Genomic DNA, 15,971 nt, shown 5'->3' with positions numbered 1-15,971 from the left:
AATGAGGGGATGAAGCAACCAAAAAATCTACATCCATTTTCACTTTGGTTCTGTGAATGGGACCAGCAGAAAGCAGGGACTTGAAGGCTCGACGACAGTGAAGCAGGGTTGGAGCAGGGACCCATGAGGTGCAGATAATTGAACAGCAAGCCAACATTTTTGGTTTATTCTATTTGGTTCCTAAGGGGTTACAATCACTGCATTGCCCCACCTGACCCTGCTCTCAGGGGCTCTGCAGGGTCTGGTTATATCACACTAGTGCATACCCTGGTGCAGAAACATTTAAGGATGGTCCCTGTTGTCTCTGCAGGTAGCCAGGGGAAAGTGAAATTCTGCCTTGGTCACCCCACATAAACCCACATTTTTCATTCAAAAAAGCACTTCCTCCAGAGTGAATCCTCCCACAGCCCAAAAGGCAGCTGCCTGTCCCCTGCTTCCATGTGTTGCTGCTGCTGCAGACCTTGACAGCAAGCAGTGGAGCAGCCAGCAGCATCTGGCTTCTCTGTGAGCCTGGAGGTGCCAGAACAGGACCAGTGGCAGGTTAGGGCTGCTGGGGGGGCTGGCTGGGAGGCATAACGTGGGGTCTCTGGATTCTTATCTGTAAAGGAGGGACAGGCCATGCTGTCAGTGTGGCACTGGCTCTGTGCCTAGCGACGAGTTCAGACAGTGGCACAGATCCCAGTGCTGGCCAAAGCATCCGTGATGCTTCAGGATGAGGCACAGCTCCTGAGCACCTTTGAGGCACAGGGCCGGTATTCCATCCCCAGCCCAAAGTTCCCCACCCCAACACCCCATGGAGACAGTAACCCCAGGGCAGACCTGGACTGAGGGGTCAATGGCCTGGAGCTGCAGTTTCCAATGCCTTTCCAGGGAGTGGGAGAGGGTGGGCTCTGCTTGCTCTCCTGCCATCGTTAAAGCTGGAGCCGGGAAGATGAGCAGAGCTTGAGGACTGGGGTGAAGCAAAGCCATGGTAGGGGGAGTTTTATAGGCATGTACTCACAGGAAAAGGGTCGTGTCCTCCACAAGGTCTCCTTGGCCCTGAGAGAGGGGACAGAAAAGGGACAACAGGTCAGCAGAGGCTGGGAAAACGCCTGCCTGATCCTGGTGTCTGAGTCAGATGGCAAAGGGGAGCAGTGACTGACTGCAGGGGTAAGATGGGGCTGTAAGAGGAGGAAAAGCCCCAGTTGTTGTGCACACACAATTTCTTTCCTTGCCACAAGTGCAAATGAACAGAGGATCTTCCCGGAGATCCCTGGCTCCAGGGCTGGCAGGGAGCTGGGAGCATGGGCAGGACACAGCTCTGACCAGAGCCATGGGCTTGGGGGTCTAAGCTTCCCCTGAGTGTGGATTGCCACTGCAGGACCAAGGGCTGGGGAGCGGGGAAGGAGATGCTGGTGTTTCCACCCCAGCCTTGCACTTTGCCATTCTTCTGCTAACTCCCTGCTCTGCAGAAGAGCAAGGTCCAATCCTGAAACGACTTCTTCCTCACTCCAGGCCAGCTCTTTCCAGACCCATGTGAATTGCAGTGGAAATAATTTGGGTGGCATTCAAATTAAAATTAAATAGAAAGCCAGTCTGTAACCGAGTACTGGGTGGGATGAGGAAGAAATGCAAACATTCCCTAACATGGGGGAAAAAAGGAAAGCTAATGAGCTAATGTTCAACCCACTGATGCTATCGCACCCCCCCTCCCCCATCCCCCCCGAGCAGCAGATGCCTGGGAAAGGGGCTGTAAGATGTTAAAAGGTCACCCAACCCTTCCCCCAGGGCAGGGCCCCCCTGCCCAAACCAGAGTTCTACCAGTGGTGGATCTTTCAAATGTGGATTTTCGATCAGTTTTTCTCTCTGACACCCAACCTGCCACACGCCCAGCACCCTCCCCTGTGCAGGTCCAGCCCACGGCTCACCCCTGGTGCTGGCGGCGGTGCTGGCGGCAGAGGTGCAGGGCCAGGCAGGCGATGGCAAACAGGAGGCAGAGCAGAGCCAGGGCTCCCAGCAGGATGCCGAGAAAGGCAGCCAGGCTGATGGCCAGCCACTCGCACTGGGCGCCAGCCGGGGAGTAGATGGAGAAGGGCAGGCAGCTGTGGATGGGGAGGGAGGAGCAGTGATGCCATGGGGAGAAGCAGCTGTGCAGGGTGGCCTCGTCCACCCCAGGGCTGCTGCTACCTGCACGTGGGCCCCTCGGGCAGGTGCTGGCACTGGCCACCGTGCTGGCAATAGCCCATCTTGCACGGGGAGATGCAGACAAAGCCGATGGTCCCCATGTAGTGGAGCCGATAGCCTTTGTAGCCATACAGAGAGCAGGGGAAATAGTCCCTCAGCTCGTCCACTGTCACTGGGGAGGGAAAGCACATGGGTTCAGCCTTGCAGCAACACCTCTTGATGCTTCCCCAAGTCTCCCCAAGCTGGATCCATGCCTGGGGTTGGGGGGCTGCCCACGTGCCTCCCCCATGAGTGTGAACCAATCGCCAGGGTTATGGGGACAACGGGGACAGTGGGGTAATCCTCCTGCACTCCCCAGCTCAGTGCCAGGAGCAACTCACGCTTCACCAGGTCAGTGATGTTGTCCTGGTGCAGGCGCTGGAAGAGGAGCCCCGTGCCTGCCTCCCGTCGCCCCCGCCGCGCGTTGAAGGCGCTGGTGATGGCCGCGGGCAGCTCCTCGTTCAGGAAGCGGATGACGGTGCCGCGGCTGTCATAGGCAAACTCGGCCACCACCACAAAGGTGAAGCCATCGCTGTCTGTCCTGCAGAGAAAAGAGGGGGCTGCTGGCAGAGCTGCTGCTGCCTGACAGAGTGACTGAGCCTCACCGTGCCTCAGTATCCCCATTTGCGTGATGGTAAAGAAGGGATGAGGCAGGAATGGAAGGTGCCAACTGGCTGGTGTCTCCAAGGGTTTACTAGCATGAGGGCTGGAAAAACAGATTCTGAGCTGGGGGAAAATGCCCTTTGTGCACCAAACTCCCCGGGCCCATGCTCAGCCCTGCTCCACCAGATCCTTGGAGTGGTCACGGGCTGCTTCACATCTAACTCACGTCTGGGTAATGTTGGTGTTGCTCTGGAAAGCCTTTACCTCCAGGGAGTCCAGGATGGCTGAGACCTGCAGCGGGGGGAGGAAGAAGGCATTAGGGGAGGGCAGAATGACACCAGCATGGGGAAAGGTTGATGAGTGTTGTGGGCATGGTGGCCAAACCCCAAGGGTTGCTCTGGCCTTTGGTTCATTTGCTGGGGACGTGGCACATGGCCACAGCTGCAGTCATAATCGTGCACTTGGTGCTTCCTCCCCTTATGCCCAGAGATCCCGTGGGAGGGCATACAGAGGCATGGGCACCCCAAGCTGCCACATTGCCCAGTATGCCAGTGTGTCCCCTGCTCTGAGCCCATCCCCTCCAGTGACATACAGTGCTGTTGACTTCCTCAGCAGTGGTGTTTTGCAGCGTCTTGATCCTCATCTGGATGCTTCTCCGAGGGAGATCTGCTGGGGGAAAGCCACAGAGGTGGCTCTGGCATCCCAGGACCAGGGTGAGTGGGGTTGGGTTTCACCCCATGCAGGGCACAGGTACCCACCTGAGCTGGGCAGTGGCCGAAAATCCCCCCCTGCCACCAGGCAGCGCTGGTCGGTGAAAGCCGGAGGGCAGGCGCAGGTGGGGGCACAGGTGATGGGGTGAAGGTGGCAGTGTCCCCCGTTGCTGCAGTAGCCCTCAGGGCAGGAGTGGTAGCCACAGGCTGAGCCACAGCCTGGCCTCTCACCTGTGGGACGGAGAGCATGGTAAGGTATGAACCTGGCTGCAGGGCAGAGCCCCAGATCACTGAGCCATCCTCAGCTGATTCGTAAGGCCTTTTTTCCAAGTTTTGTTTTTCTTTCTTTGTGTTAGGAGTTTTAGTACAAATTCAAGGAAAAGCCCCACTCTCCCTCCTCCCAGCTGGAGCCATTTGCCCTTCTTAAATCCCAGACTGATGCATTAGAACAAGAGCAAAAGCCATCAACCCAACCCCACCACAGCAATCTTAAAACAGAGCTTGATTTAGCCCCCAACTTCCGCATGTGCATTTGAACTTTGCTGGGATGAGAATTTTTCTCAAGGAGAAAAATTGCATGGGAAAAATCTCCCTTCCCAGCGGATTAGTGAGATCTATGGCCTGGGAACACGAGTGGTAGCTGGACTCTGGTCCCTTCTGTTAATGACAGCAAGGGTTTGGGCACAGAGCTCAGCCAGCTCTCCCTCCTCTCCTCTCTGGCCCGCCTGGGTCCCTCAGGAACTCTCTCCACAGAGCCTGGTGGTTATGAGGACAAGGACCATGCCTGCCAGGGACCCCATACTCACCCTGCTCACTGGCCAGGCAGGAGCAGATGTAGCTGCCCACGGTGTTGGTGCAGGTGCTGTTCCCTGGGCACTCCGTCCCCTGCGCACACTCATCGATATCTGCCGAGGCAATGCACTATGGCACCGGGACAAACGCCTCGGCTGGGGTCCCAGTGGCTGTGGTGTGAGCCTTTGTCACCTGAGCAGTGCTGTCCATCCCCTGTCAGGCCAGCTGGGCAGGGGCCACAGCCACTGAAAGGGTCACATCCCACGCCGGGGAAGCATCCCTGGGCGCAGGGGTCTGGAGGGTCCTGGCAGAAGGGACCCGAGTAGCCACTCTCACATCTGCAGGCTGCCAGCTGGGAAGGGGATGGTGACACTGGCTTAGGGAATGTGAGGAGGGTGAGTGGACAGAGAAGACAGCCAGCACAGCTGGCGTGGGGACAGGCACACTACCTGCAGGGAAGACTCCCTGACAGTGACAGTGTTGCTGTAGTCACACTCCTGGCTCCTGCTGCATCTGCAAAGGGTGAAGCGGAGCTGGAGGAGTGCAGAGATGTTGTTGGACCCAACAGCCTCCAGGCTGATGGTGAATGGGGCTATCCCGTGGGGTTCCCATATCAGGGTGCCATTCTCTGCCAGGAGGAGAGATGCCAGTTAGAGGTGGCAGAAGAATTCCATCCCATTCCTTCCCATCCCAGCTGCTCCATCTCTCCTTCCTTACCCGATATGTTGAGCTCTGGTGAGAGATGGGGAATGAAGCGTGCACCTGCCCCCAAGGCCTGGTACTGCCTTCTGACCCTCTCTGTCCTGAAGGCTGTGATTGATGGGTCACCGGTGATGACGGGAGGGAAGGCATCTGAGGAAAGAGCAGCCCAGCACACAAGTGGCCGTGTCACCCCTTGGCTCTGAGTCCCCCTCAGTGAGGACGGGACCCCAGGCAGAACTTGTCATGGCTTCCCACCAACAAGGCCCTTATGTTGCACAGCATGGTGGCATCTCCCACGTTTGGAGACAAGCCAGAAATGCAGTTCCAGGAAATGCAGTTCCAAAATCTTGGTGGCAACTGTCCTCCTGGTAGCATCTCCCAGGACCGGAGACAAGCCAGCTGGGCAGTGCAAATCCAAGATCTTGGTGACTTCTCTCCTGTCTCATACGAAGCAAGAGAGCCCAGGAAAGGAGCAGGGCACTGCCCAGTTACATCCAAGCCATGCCCTCTCGGAGGTGAGGATGTGTTCCACTTACTGAGTGCTGTCTTCCTCTGCTGGAAGTCGGCTGCAAGGCTCTGGGTGGCCAGGCCCAGGGTCAAGCTCCCTGTGCTCAGCGAATCGTAGATGCACTCCTTGCTGCCGTGACACTGCGAGGCTGCCAGCTGGTACTGGCTTTCATTCTCCTGCCGCAGCCGAGACAAGAAGAAGGGTGTGAAGTTCAGTGCTGCTGAGTCCAGAGGCTGAGCGAACAGGCTGTGCTCCCCAACAGCCCCTGCAAGAGAGCACACCATGTATACAGGCCATTTTAAGGTTTGTTGTATTTTAGGGTTCCTTTTCACAGAGCAGTGGGGACACCAAACACCTTCCCTTGGCACTGCTTTTGCTCAGGCAAGTGTTTAGGTATCTCAAGCCAAAGCATGGCCAGAAGGTGCAAGAAGGAGGGAATCATCAAGGGAGATCCTAAGCCCGGACTTACAGGTCATCCCGTAGCTGTAGATCTTCTCCTCACTGCTGTTCACTGGGATGCTGGTACCATTTGGCATCTGGAAGTCATCTGTGGGGTCATGGTCCCACACACCTGGTGGAGCAGCACCAGAGGACTGGAATCCCCCCTGCCAGGGTTGACCTCCTCTCTGGTGCTGGCCAGTGTTTAGTTTACACCCAGGTGTCCCTGCCCTCACAAGCACAATTCCCCAGTTTTCTAGCCTACTTTAGAGTGGGAAGAGAATTTGCACCCCGGCTCTGCGGCGGTGCCAGAAGCCCTCACCCAGGAGGCCCCTGGTGCTGTTTCGGTACCAGTCGGGCAGGCTGCAGACCACGCTGAGGATCCCAGAGGCAGCCGAGATGGAGACAGAGATGGCCCCATTGAAGACAGCCGTGACAGAGGAGGCGTTGATTAGCAGGACACCAGGGCTGTAGTAGACCTCATCACCCAGGTCTGCAAGAGAAGGAGAGCACAGAGGGAGAGTCCACACAAGGCTGGGATCTGAAACGACGACCATGGATTCATGGAGGGAAGTGCTCCCCATCCACCCCACCCAAATCAGGGACAGGTGCAGGTGAGAGACGTTTGATGGATCTCAGGATGGCTGCCCTTGCACGGGGCAGGGCTGGTCCCAGGGGATGGGGACATCTCTGGTCCTCCCCACATACATTTAGCATTTAACAGCAGATCTTGCTCACCTTGGGAATAGGAAAACTGGACAGTTTCGTTGTTCAGGAGGACTTGGATGTCATCCTGGCTCCTCAAGGTCCACTCAACCTGAAAATCATGGTGGATGTCCCAGTCAGGCCCTCTGCTTTCCCTTCCTGCTGTCCCCCCATGCTGGGAACAATTAAATCCCATCCTCCTCCAGCCCATGAAGAGAGGCTCAGCCCTGGGGCCTGCGTTGGTGTGTTCTTCACCCCAGCAGACACACGACACAGCAGCTTTGATGTTTGCACAGAAGAGGACAGCCAGGTGCCCATCACCACTGGCAAGGGGCACACCCACGCCACCACCACTGCTCAGCTGACCTCGACAGCATGGAGAGCTGTGCTGGTGGGCTGCCAGCTCTGAGCCCCCTCCTCATGCTATTCAATGGCTGTTCCTGGTGACACCAGGACATTCTGCTTAATGAAACTAAACGGGTGTGGGGAGCAATTCTGCAAAGTCAGGAAGAGCAGTCGCTTGTGCTAAAGTGTCAGGACAAAGAGTGTGCAATGAAGAAGGTGAAGCAGACCATGTTCCTTCAGAGTCTCCAGCCCTTGCTGGCCCATTAGAAGGAGTTGTTAGACCTGTGCCTGGTGAATATTAGTCCATCCAACCACTATTAGTACTTTGTTGGAGTAGCGGGAGGTGGCAGGAAAAGGAGACCGCATGCCCCTCAGGTCCCACCCACTTGTAGGTGATGCAGAGGTGATGCCCAGCTTGCCAGAGGGGTCCCTCCCATTAGAGGCTCAGACTCATACCCAGGGCACTCCTACTCACTGTTGTGGTGGTGTTGGAGATGTACTGGGCAGCAAAGGCCACAAAGTTGGTGGCCTGGGCCATGCCAGTCTGTGCTGTGCGCCCTTGCAAAATGAAGCTTGTCTGGGCATCACTGGCCAGTAGCAGGACAAAGTCCCCGAGCCCATTGAAGGTGTAGGTGAGTCCATCCAGGGTGGTGATGTGAGGGTCCCCGAAGGCACCAGCTGGGGTCCAAAGGGGATGGAGCCGTTTTGGGGGGAGGAAGAAGAGCAAATGTTGGTGTCATTTCAGGGAGAAGAGCAGCCCCAGAGCTGTGGTGGCTCAGCAGCCCGCACTGGCATACTGCAAAGTGTGAGTAATGCATGGGGTCCATGCACAGCTCAGTGCCCTGGCACAGCAGAGGCAGAGCCTGGGGACTCACCGGGTGTGGGCGGCACGTATCCCTCACAGCCAACCCTCAGTCTCTTCTCAGCAAACCTGGCACAGAACAGGGGCTTCCCCACACGCCGGCAGCACCAGTCAAATGCTTCCAGCTCCTTGTCTGTGGAGGAAAGTGCTGGGGTGTGTCAGAGCCCTTGCTCTGCCTGTACTTGATGCTGGGGATATTTCAGGGTGAGGGAATGCCAGCTCCCACTTACCAGTGGCAGTGTGGAAGGGAAGGCTCCATGATCTCTCCTGCCAGCCTTCAAGCAAGCTCCCACCTTGGTACAGACATCGCACCCCAGCTCCAGCTGGGCTGGGGGATGCAGTGCGCAGCATCCTCACGGAGGTGTCTGCTGGGCCTGAAATAGTGGGGGGCATCACAGCTGTCCTCAGAGCAGGAAGGGACCATCCTCCCACTCTGCAGCTGGTCCTGGGGGGCTGTCCTTGGTACCTCTGCTCCAGTGGTAGCGGGGATCCAGCTCTGCCTGGGGCCGGGAGCAGGGGCACGGTGGCAGCTGTCTGTTCCAGGTGGCCGGCGCTGGCTCTGTGTCCAGCCACGCCAGGCACTGCAGCCTGTAATTCACCCGGGAGCGACTGTCCAGTCTGTAAATCCACAGCCCGCGCACATCTGGGGCAGCAACCAGAGATCGGCACCGCTCAGCTGGGGTCTCACCTTGTGCTGAGGGATCCCGTGGGACAGCTGTCCCTGGCCACTGACCTCACACGAGGTCTCCAGGCTCCCTCTAGAGCCAGCGGGGCTGTGGCAAGCCACAGCAGGACAGGGGACACCCACAGCCTGCTCTTGGTGGCCAGCTCTTGTCCAGTGGCTTTGCTGGCCCATCACCTCCCAGGGATGGGTGCTGGGGTCACGCTCCCAGCACAGAGCACACAGGTCCCGCTTCCCCACCCGCCCGAGGACCCCCCAGTGCCGTACCGGAGTCGGTGCTGCTGTGCTGGTCTGGTCGGTACTTGGCAGCTGGTGGCTTCCGGGTCAGCTCATTGTTTTGGGCATAGCCATTGCCGCTGTGTGGAGAGATGAGGTTTGGGGTCATCCTTCCAACACAGCCCTCCTCCTCTCCCCATAGAGCAGCTGGGGTGGGAACTGCTGCAGTTTGCAAGAGAAAGTGTTTAAATGGGGTGGGGTTGCTCTATGAGTGGCAGCTGGGCTCTCCTGGGGGTAATGCCTCGGACAGTCCCAACACAGTGCTGGAACAAATCCCTGCTGTCCCAAAACCCAGTGACACACGTGCAGCACCTGGAGAAGCCGATCAGCACATTGGCTGCAGCCAGCTTGGTGTAGTCCCAGCGCATCCCACCATCCTGGTAGAGGAGCAGGGCGAAGGAGCGGTTCCCGTCGGTGGTGAGAACTGCCTGGTAGGTGCTCGTCTGGAGAAACCCAAGGCACCCCCTTAGCACCCCCAAAACCTCCCCTGCTCTCCCTGCAGCCCAGAATGAGGCGGTGAGACTTGAAACAGCCACCAACAGTCCTCTCTGTCACCTGGGTCCCCCACTGCTCACCTGAGTGTCATCCCTCCAGGATGGGTATGCTGGAGCCTTTTCCCACGTCACCTTCAAGGTCCATTTTGCTACATAGGAGATTTTCAGGTATTTCTCAATCTTTGCTTCCACATCCTGCACAACGGGGTCTTGTGTAGAGCTGAGTGTAGAGTACTCCTGCCAGATGGCAAGAGAGAGAGTTAAATGAGTGAGCCAGGAACTGGATTCTCCCAGAACACCTCTGGTGGCCCTCACCTGGTACCAGGTGGTGCCAACACCCTTGGAAAAGTCTGCATCATCCCAAAAGACAGCCACCATTGGCAAGCTTTCCTGGCCAGTGAAGCCCCGGGGAGGGGGGTTGGGGTTGGATGGGATGTAGTTGTCCGTGGGTGGAAAAATGATCTGTCCGTTATCTGTAAACTAAGCAAAAGAACTTGTTATTTGCTGACTGGGATACGTTTTAGCCTCCATGGGTGAGCAGAAACCAACCATTTTGAATGTAAAAAAAAGATATTCAGATGAAATTTGGTTTCTGCTCCATTTCATTGGGGTTTTTTTTACCAAAAAGGTGGCACATCCATTATGTGCTCAGCAAGGGGGGCACTCACGTAGAGAGTATCTCGCAGCGACTTCCCAAAGGGAAATCCAATCTCTGGCTTGAACAGGGGTGAGTTGAAGTCCACCATCCTCTGGACATACTCTTGGTCCCCTCCTTCCATGCCAAAGGGGTAGAGTGAGGCCGCTGGCTCTGGCATGGGCAGGAGATCAACGGAAAAGGTGTAAAATCATTAATGTCTTTTTATCCATCCTGCAGTCAGGACAAACCTACCTGCTTGCTGCCAGGATGCTGTGCCTGTGCTCTGATGGATTGTAACCCAATTTTTAACCCACTTTTGGGATGCTCTCAAATGTCCAATTTTGCCTTTTCCCATGAATCTGGCAGCCCAATGTGCTACGCATATGAGATACCCTGGACCAGGCCTCATCCATCCCAGGGCTTGACTGGCTGAAAACCCCTTTCCTACTCTTGGCTTTGGGAAAAAGAAAATCTACTTACTGATAAGTTCATGGGGGGGTTGGGGCTCAGGGGCAGGATTTCTGTGCCCAGTGGTGGTGCGGGCAGATGCGCTTGGTGCTGTGGATGGTCCTCTCTGTGTCCCAAAGGGATGAGCCAGGGTGGTGGCAGGGCTGGTGGTGGCTGTTTGTCTCACTGGTGCCGTGGTTCCTGGGGCTGGGAAACTTCCCACCTCCTTGGCTGGGCTCACTGGGGCTGTGGATGCAATAGCTGTGGTGCTGCCTGCAGCGGTGGCTGTGGTGCTGCCTGCAGCGGTGGCTGTGGCGTTCCCTGCAGCAATAGCTGTGGTGTTCCCTGCAGTGGTGGCTGTGGTGTTCCCTGCAGTGGTGGCTGTGGTGTTCCCTGCAGTGGTGGCTGTGGTGTTTCCTGCAGCAGTGGCTGTGGTGCTGCCTGCAGCAGTGGCTGTGGTGTTTCCTGCAGCAGTGGCTGTGGTGCTGCCTGCAGCAGTGGCTGTGGTGCTGCCTGCAGCAGTGGCTGTGGCATTCCCTGCAGTGGTGGCTATGGTGCTCCCTGCAGCAATGGCTGTGGTGCTGCCTGCAGTGGTGGCTGTGGCATTCCCTGCAGCGGTGGCTGTGGTGCTGCCTGCAGCACTGGCTGTGGAGTTCCCTGCAGTGGTGGCTGTGGTGTTTCCTGCAGCACTGGCTGTGGCGTTGCCTGCAGTGGTGGCTGTGGTGTTTCCTGCAGCACTGGCTGTGGCGTTGCCTGCAGCGGGGGCTGTGGAGTTCCCTGCAGCGGTGGCTGTGGTGTTCCCTGCAGCGGTGGCTGTGGCATTCCCTGCAGCAATGGCTGTGGCATTCCCTGCAGTGATGGCTGTGGTGTTTCCTGCAGCGGTGGCTGTGGTGCTCCCTGCAGCGGTGGCTGTGGTGTTTCTTGCAGTGGTGGCTGTGGAGTTCCCTGCAGCGGTGGCTATCATGCTGCCTGCAGTGGTGGCTGTGGTGTTCCCTGCAGCGATGGCTGTGGTGTTTCCTGCAGCGGTGGCTGTGGTGTTCCCTGCAGCGATGGCTGTGGTGTTCCCTGCAGTGATGGCTGTGGTGTTTCCTGCAGTGGTGGCTGTGGTGTTCCCTGCAGTGGTGGCTGTGGCGTTCCCTGCAGTGGTGGCTGTGGTGTTTCCTGCAGCAGTGGCTGTGGCGTTCCCTGCAGCGGTGGCTGTGGTGTTTCCTGCAGCGATGGCTGTGGTATTCCCTGCAGTGGTGGCTGTGGTGTTTCCTGCAGTGGTGGCTGTGGCGTTCCCTGCAGTGGTGGCTGTGGTGTTTCCTGCAGTGGTGGCTGTGGCGTTCCCTGCAGTGGTGGCTGTGGCGTTCCCTGCAGCGGTGGCTGTGGTGTTCCCTGCAGCGGTGGCTGTGGCGTTCCCTGCAGTGGTGGCTGTGGCGTTCCCTGCAGTGGTGGCTGTGGTGTTTCCTGCAGCGATGGCTGTGGTATTCCCTGCAGTGATGGCTGTGGTGTTTCCTGCAGCAGTGGCTGTGGCGTTCCCTGCAGTGGTGGCTGTGGCGTTCCCTGCAGTGGTGGCTGTGGTGTTTCCTGCAGCGATGGCTGTGGTGTTCCCTGCAGTGGTGGCTGTGGCGTTCCCTGCAGCGGTGGCCGTGGTGTCTCCTGCAGTGGTGGCTGTGGTGTTTCCTGCAGCAGTGTCTGTGGTGCTGCCTGCAGTGGTGGCTGTTTTCTCCCCCCAAGCAGGTGCCCCTGGAGATGTCTGGAAGGCAGGAGGTGACGTGCTTGCTGCTAATCCCATGTCGTGGTAGCTGATGGGTGTAGGAGAAGTGGTGCCTTTTGCTGACTCGGTGGGAGTCTGTCCAGCTGCTGCCACCCCAGTTGCACCAACACCAAGCAGGGATAAGGGGGCTGTTGTTGCCTCCTCTGTTGGGCTGTGCAGGCTGGGGAGGAGAGAGTTGGACATTGCAACAGCAGTGCTGGAACCAAGGATGTCCCAGGATCCAAGAGTTGTCTCCACCAAGGGGTTACGTGCTGCTGGGGATGGGACAGGCTGCCCACCTCCACTTGTCTCACTGTGTGTTACAGCAAGGGATAGGGCACTGCTGGTGCTGGTGGCCTGTGCTGTGGCAGATGGCGTGGCTGTGGTGACCCTGGTCACAAAGGTCTCCCCACCTGTTGAGGTGATTGGCAGGGTAGTGCTGAGGAATGTGGTGGTGGATGGTGTGGTGGCCAGCATGGTGGCCAGGCTTGTGCCAGTGGCATTGGAGTCAGGGACACGGGTGCTGCTGGTGCTGGCTGAGGGTGCTGCACCCTTGGTGCCGCTCTCGGAGCGGGTGCTGTCCACATGGGCAGTGGTACCTGCGGCACCTGGCCAGGATGAAGCTGTAGTCTCCCATGCATTTGTGTGGCCAACAGCTGGCGAGGTGATCCTAGCTGTGGGCTTGTCCTCAGTGGCAGGTGGCTCTGATGATGGTCGTGCAGTGACAATCACGTGGCTGGGAGCTGGCCCCGCTGCACTGGCACCTGGGTTCTCCTCTGTGCTCACTTCCAGGAACCCCATCCCCATCCCTCGCCCTGTGGTGCTGCCATCAGGCTGGAGGTCACCTGAAGCCCCCAGTGCTTGCAGGGGGGCAGCTGGGGACAGCGGGGACGTGATTGCTGCCATCTCTTGGGGTATGCTGGATGGGGACACCTCCAGAGCCATCCCTACACTGGCTCTGCCTTCCAGGAGAGGGGGCATGTCTGCTTGCGGTGCCATGGGGACAGTGACTGCTCTGGGCCCCCCAGGGGTATCTGATACAGCTGTGCCAGTGCCTGGTGCAGCATTGGGTGACAGCATCTCTGTCCCTGCGGCTTCCACAATTTGGAGCCCAGCCCAGAGCACTGGGGTTTGTGCAGATCTGGGTGTGACACCATTTCCTGGGGTTGTTGAGCCTGCTGTGGGACCTGGCTGGCTGTGGCTGGGGTGTGTATCAGGTACAGGCAGGGTGGCTTCAGTGTCCCCTGGCATTGCAGTGGCACTGCCACTGGCCAGTGATGCTGATCCCATCCCTGCTTCAGTAATTGGAGTGTTGCTAACAAAGGAGGATGGATGGGTAGTTGTCACAGTCCCGATGCCATATGCAGCAATGGAAGGTGATGGTGCAGCAGCAGCAGCTCGAGGGGCCCTGTCTGGCTTTGTTCCACTGGTGCCCATGAGGGACAAGGGCATGGCCATGCTGCGAGTGGCTGGAGGAGATCTGCCTGCAGCTGCCTCTGCTGTGGTGGTCCCAAGGCCTGTTGAGAGGGACTGAGGGAGCAGAGAGCCCATGGAGCGCAGAAAGGGCCTTGAAGAGGAACCCTCAGGATCATTGAGAGCTGCATGTGGGGACAGACTCATGCTGAGCCCCCCTGGCACGTCCTTGGTCTCCGAGATGGCAGTGCCTGCTGTGGCTTTGGTTTTGGCCTCATTCCTGATGGACACCAGCTCAGCACTGGTGCTTCCCAGAGGTGGGATGTGGTCTCCAGCCACGACATCCATCACTGTAGCCAGTGTGCCCGGAGCTCCTGTTGTTGCCTGGGGTTGGGTGACAGCATTGGCTCCAGGCAGCCCATGTCCAGCAGCGGTGGGGGCTGCGCTGTGGCTGGGGGGAGGTGTCTCCCCTGTGCCCAGCGCAGCATCATCAGGAAGCTGGGGCAAAAGGGCTGGAGGCAGCTGAGTGGGAGGCCCAGGAAGGTCCTGTGAGGCACTGTGGTCAGTGTTGGATAAGGTTCGTGTCCCTGGTTCTGTAGCCTTGCTGGTGCCAATGGTGGCAGAAGAAAAGGTGACCTTTGCCAAGGATGCACTCGGGAGGTCTGCAGATGGTGGGGCTGCCAGGCTGGCTTCCTCCGTGGCTGTGTTGGGGGGGCTGGTTGAGGCTGCTGCCATGTTCATGGGGTTGCCCCTGTCCTGAGAGATGCTGGCAGCTGTGGCCAAAGGTGAGGTGGCCTCACTCAGCCCCAGTACGACCTGCTGGGACAGGAGCATGGCAGTGGCTCGTGGCCCAGCAGAGCTCCTGCTTGTCCTGGGGGGTGACGACCCTGCGCTGTGCTCATCCTGGGGGAGCAGTGGCTCTGTGGTCCATGCTGTCACTGGCATCTCCTCTGCAGTGACAGCACCCATGGCAAGACTCACTGCGTACCCCGTTGGCTTGGAGGACAGAAGCTGCATGTGCCAAGCGGTGGTGGGAGCTGGAGGGACGCTGGTTGGGTGGCCGGCAGCATCTGGAGGGGAGACCCCAGCCCCTGACCCTGCCTGGGGGCTGCCTTGCATAGCTGGACCCCCAGGGAGAGCTGCCGGGCTGGGTGGCCCCTCCTGCTCACCACGGCTTTCAGCTGGGAGCAGCCCTCTCGCTGTTGCCTGTGGCACCAGGATGCCTGTGGAGCGAGACAAGGCAGCTCCAGCTGGATCAACCCCACCGCGGCCCCAGCAGGCAGGAACCTGCCCGCGGCCAGCTGCCTGCCGGCCTTACCTGAGCTCTGGCTGCCCACGGAGGCGGTGGTCGGGCCGGCGGGAGAGGGCAGCTCTGCCCGTGCGGCTGCGGCTGTAGGGAGCGCCTGGCACATGCCCATGTCTGAAGGCAGCTCGGCGCTCGTGCTGTCGGCCACATGGGAGATGCTGCCCGACTCTGATGGGTCCAGCGTGGGGACAAGGGGCTGCCCCTTCATCTTCCCGGCTTGTGCAGAAGGTGGGTGAGGGCAGGATGAGGAAAAGAACAGCCCGGAGTCCCCATCACCCCTGTCCCTCCTCCGTTCTGCCGCAGGACCAAGAACAAGACAGGCACCTTCTCCCAGGGTGAGTCTCCCTATTTGATCCACAATTCCTGCCACCTTCCCCTGCTGCAGCTGGGGACCACGACAAAGCTTTGGCACCCGCGGACAGAGACGGGCCAAACCCCGGCCGGGCCCCCGGGCTCGACCTTGCAGCGTTGTAGCAGCCGGAGAGTTGTTTAAAAGCCCGTCACCCACATGGTATCAGCCACCTGGTCAGCCCGGAGCAGTGCGAGGGACCCTGGCACTTACCTGGCAGCACCCAGAACCCCCACAGCACCCAGCTCCAAAGCGGCCACGGACCCCGGCACCCCATAGTGCTTCTTGGGCGTCAGGGAGGAAGGCGACAGGGCTGCAGCTCTCACTGCCTCAGGGGAGCGCGCAACGGGTGGCTCCGGCGGTGAGCACTCCCCCAGGTGGGGGGGACAGGGACACCACGTGCCCTGTCTGGGGCACTGACGTCTCTGTCCTCGCAGCCTGCGCTGAGGTGACAGCGTCCCAGTTCAGGGGACCCACTGTTGCTGGGGGACACACCCATTTTGCCATGGGAAGCTTTAGGGTCCTTCCCGGGCTGACCCCGTTGTTGACAGCCCAAGGCTGTGGTCCCCAGCTCCTGGGGAGCACCCGGGGGCTTTCAAAGTTACTTGGCCTAAAGGCACTGGGATGACAGGTGGGGACAGGGGTCCCAAATATCTCTGGGAGGGGTGGGTCAGTGCTGGGCTCTGCACCCCCATGCACCCTCCTGTTTGCTGTCAGGTTCCTCCACACTCGGCTGCACGGCCGATAACCCCTGGCAGGGGT

The 15,971-nt window shown here is 58.9% G+C and overlaps 1 protein-coding gene across 1 annotated transcript; it reads right to left on the bottom strand.

Annotated features, from left to right (window-relative positions):
• Positions 1-129: 129 nt before the first annotated feature.
• MUC4 (mucin 4, cell surface associated) lies at positions 130-15,556 on the bottom strand. The gene is made up of 30 exons (XM_032119956.1): positions 15,423-15,556; positions 14,873-15,076; positions 10,921-14,777; positions 10,437-10,821; positions 9,988-10,127; positions 9,635-9,799; positions 9,401-9,556; positions 9,138-9,268; positions 8,817-8,905; positions 8,334-8,510; positions 8,098-8,241; positions 7,881-8,000; positions 7,481-7,683; positions 6,694-6,772; positions 6,278-6,448; positions 5,987-6,088; positions 5,546-5,782; positions 5,025-5,159; positions 4,757-4,935; positions 4,500-4,659; positions 4,322-4,420; positions 3,564-3,746; positions 3,398-3,471; positions 3,032-3,096; positions 2,544-2,743; positions 2,167-2,335; positions 1,908-2,081; positions 1,001-1,038; positions 820-917; positions 130-598 (listed from the first exon to the last, which is right to left on the bottom strand). The coding sequence occupies exons 1-30, from the start codon at positions 15,484-15,486 to the stop codon at positions 542-544; spliced, it is 8,055 nt and encodes a 2,684-aa protein (XP_031975847.1). The 5' UTR covers positions 15,487-15,556; the 3' UTR covers positions 130-541.
• Between the last annotated feature and the right edge of the window lie 415 nt (positions 15,557-15,971).

The sequence above is a fragment of the Corvus moneduloides genome, chromosome 10, assembly GCF_009650955.1.
Source record: "Corvus moneduloides isolate bCorMon1 chromosome 10, bCorMon1.pri, whole genome shotgun sequence".
Lineage (NCBI taxonomy): Eukaryota > Metazoa > Chordata > Aves > Passeriformes > Corvidae > Corvus > Corvus moneduloides.
The sequence above is the reverse complement of the archived record's forward strand: the minus strand, read 5'-3'. Positions and strand labels throughout refer to the sequence as shown.

Bases quoted from the DNA above. Each gene is read 5' to 3' on its own strand.
- MUC4 (XM_032119956.1), bottom strand. From the start codon at position 15,486: ATGGGGTGCCGGGGTCCGTGGCCGCTTTGGAGCTGGGTGCTGTGGGGG. The intron at 6,089-6,277 runs GTGAGGGCTTCT...CTGCTCCACCAG, and splicing joins CAGCACCAGGGGCCTCCTGG to GTGTGTGGGACCATGACCCC. The intron at 599-819 runs GTCTGCCCTGGG...CCTCCTTTACAG, and splicing joins CCATTGACCCCTCAGTCCAG to ATAAGAATCCAGAGACCCCA.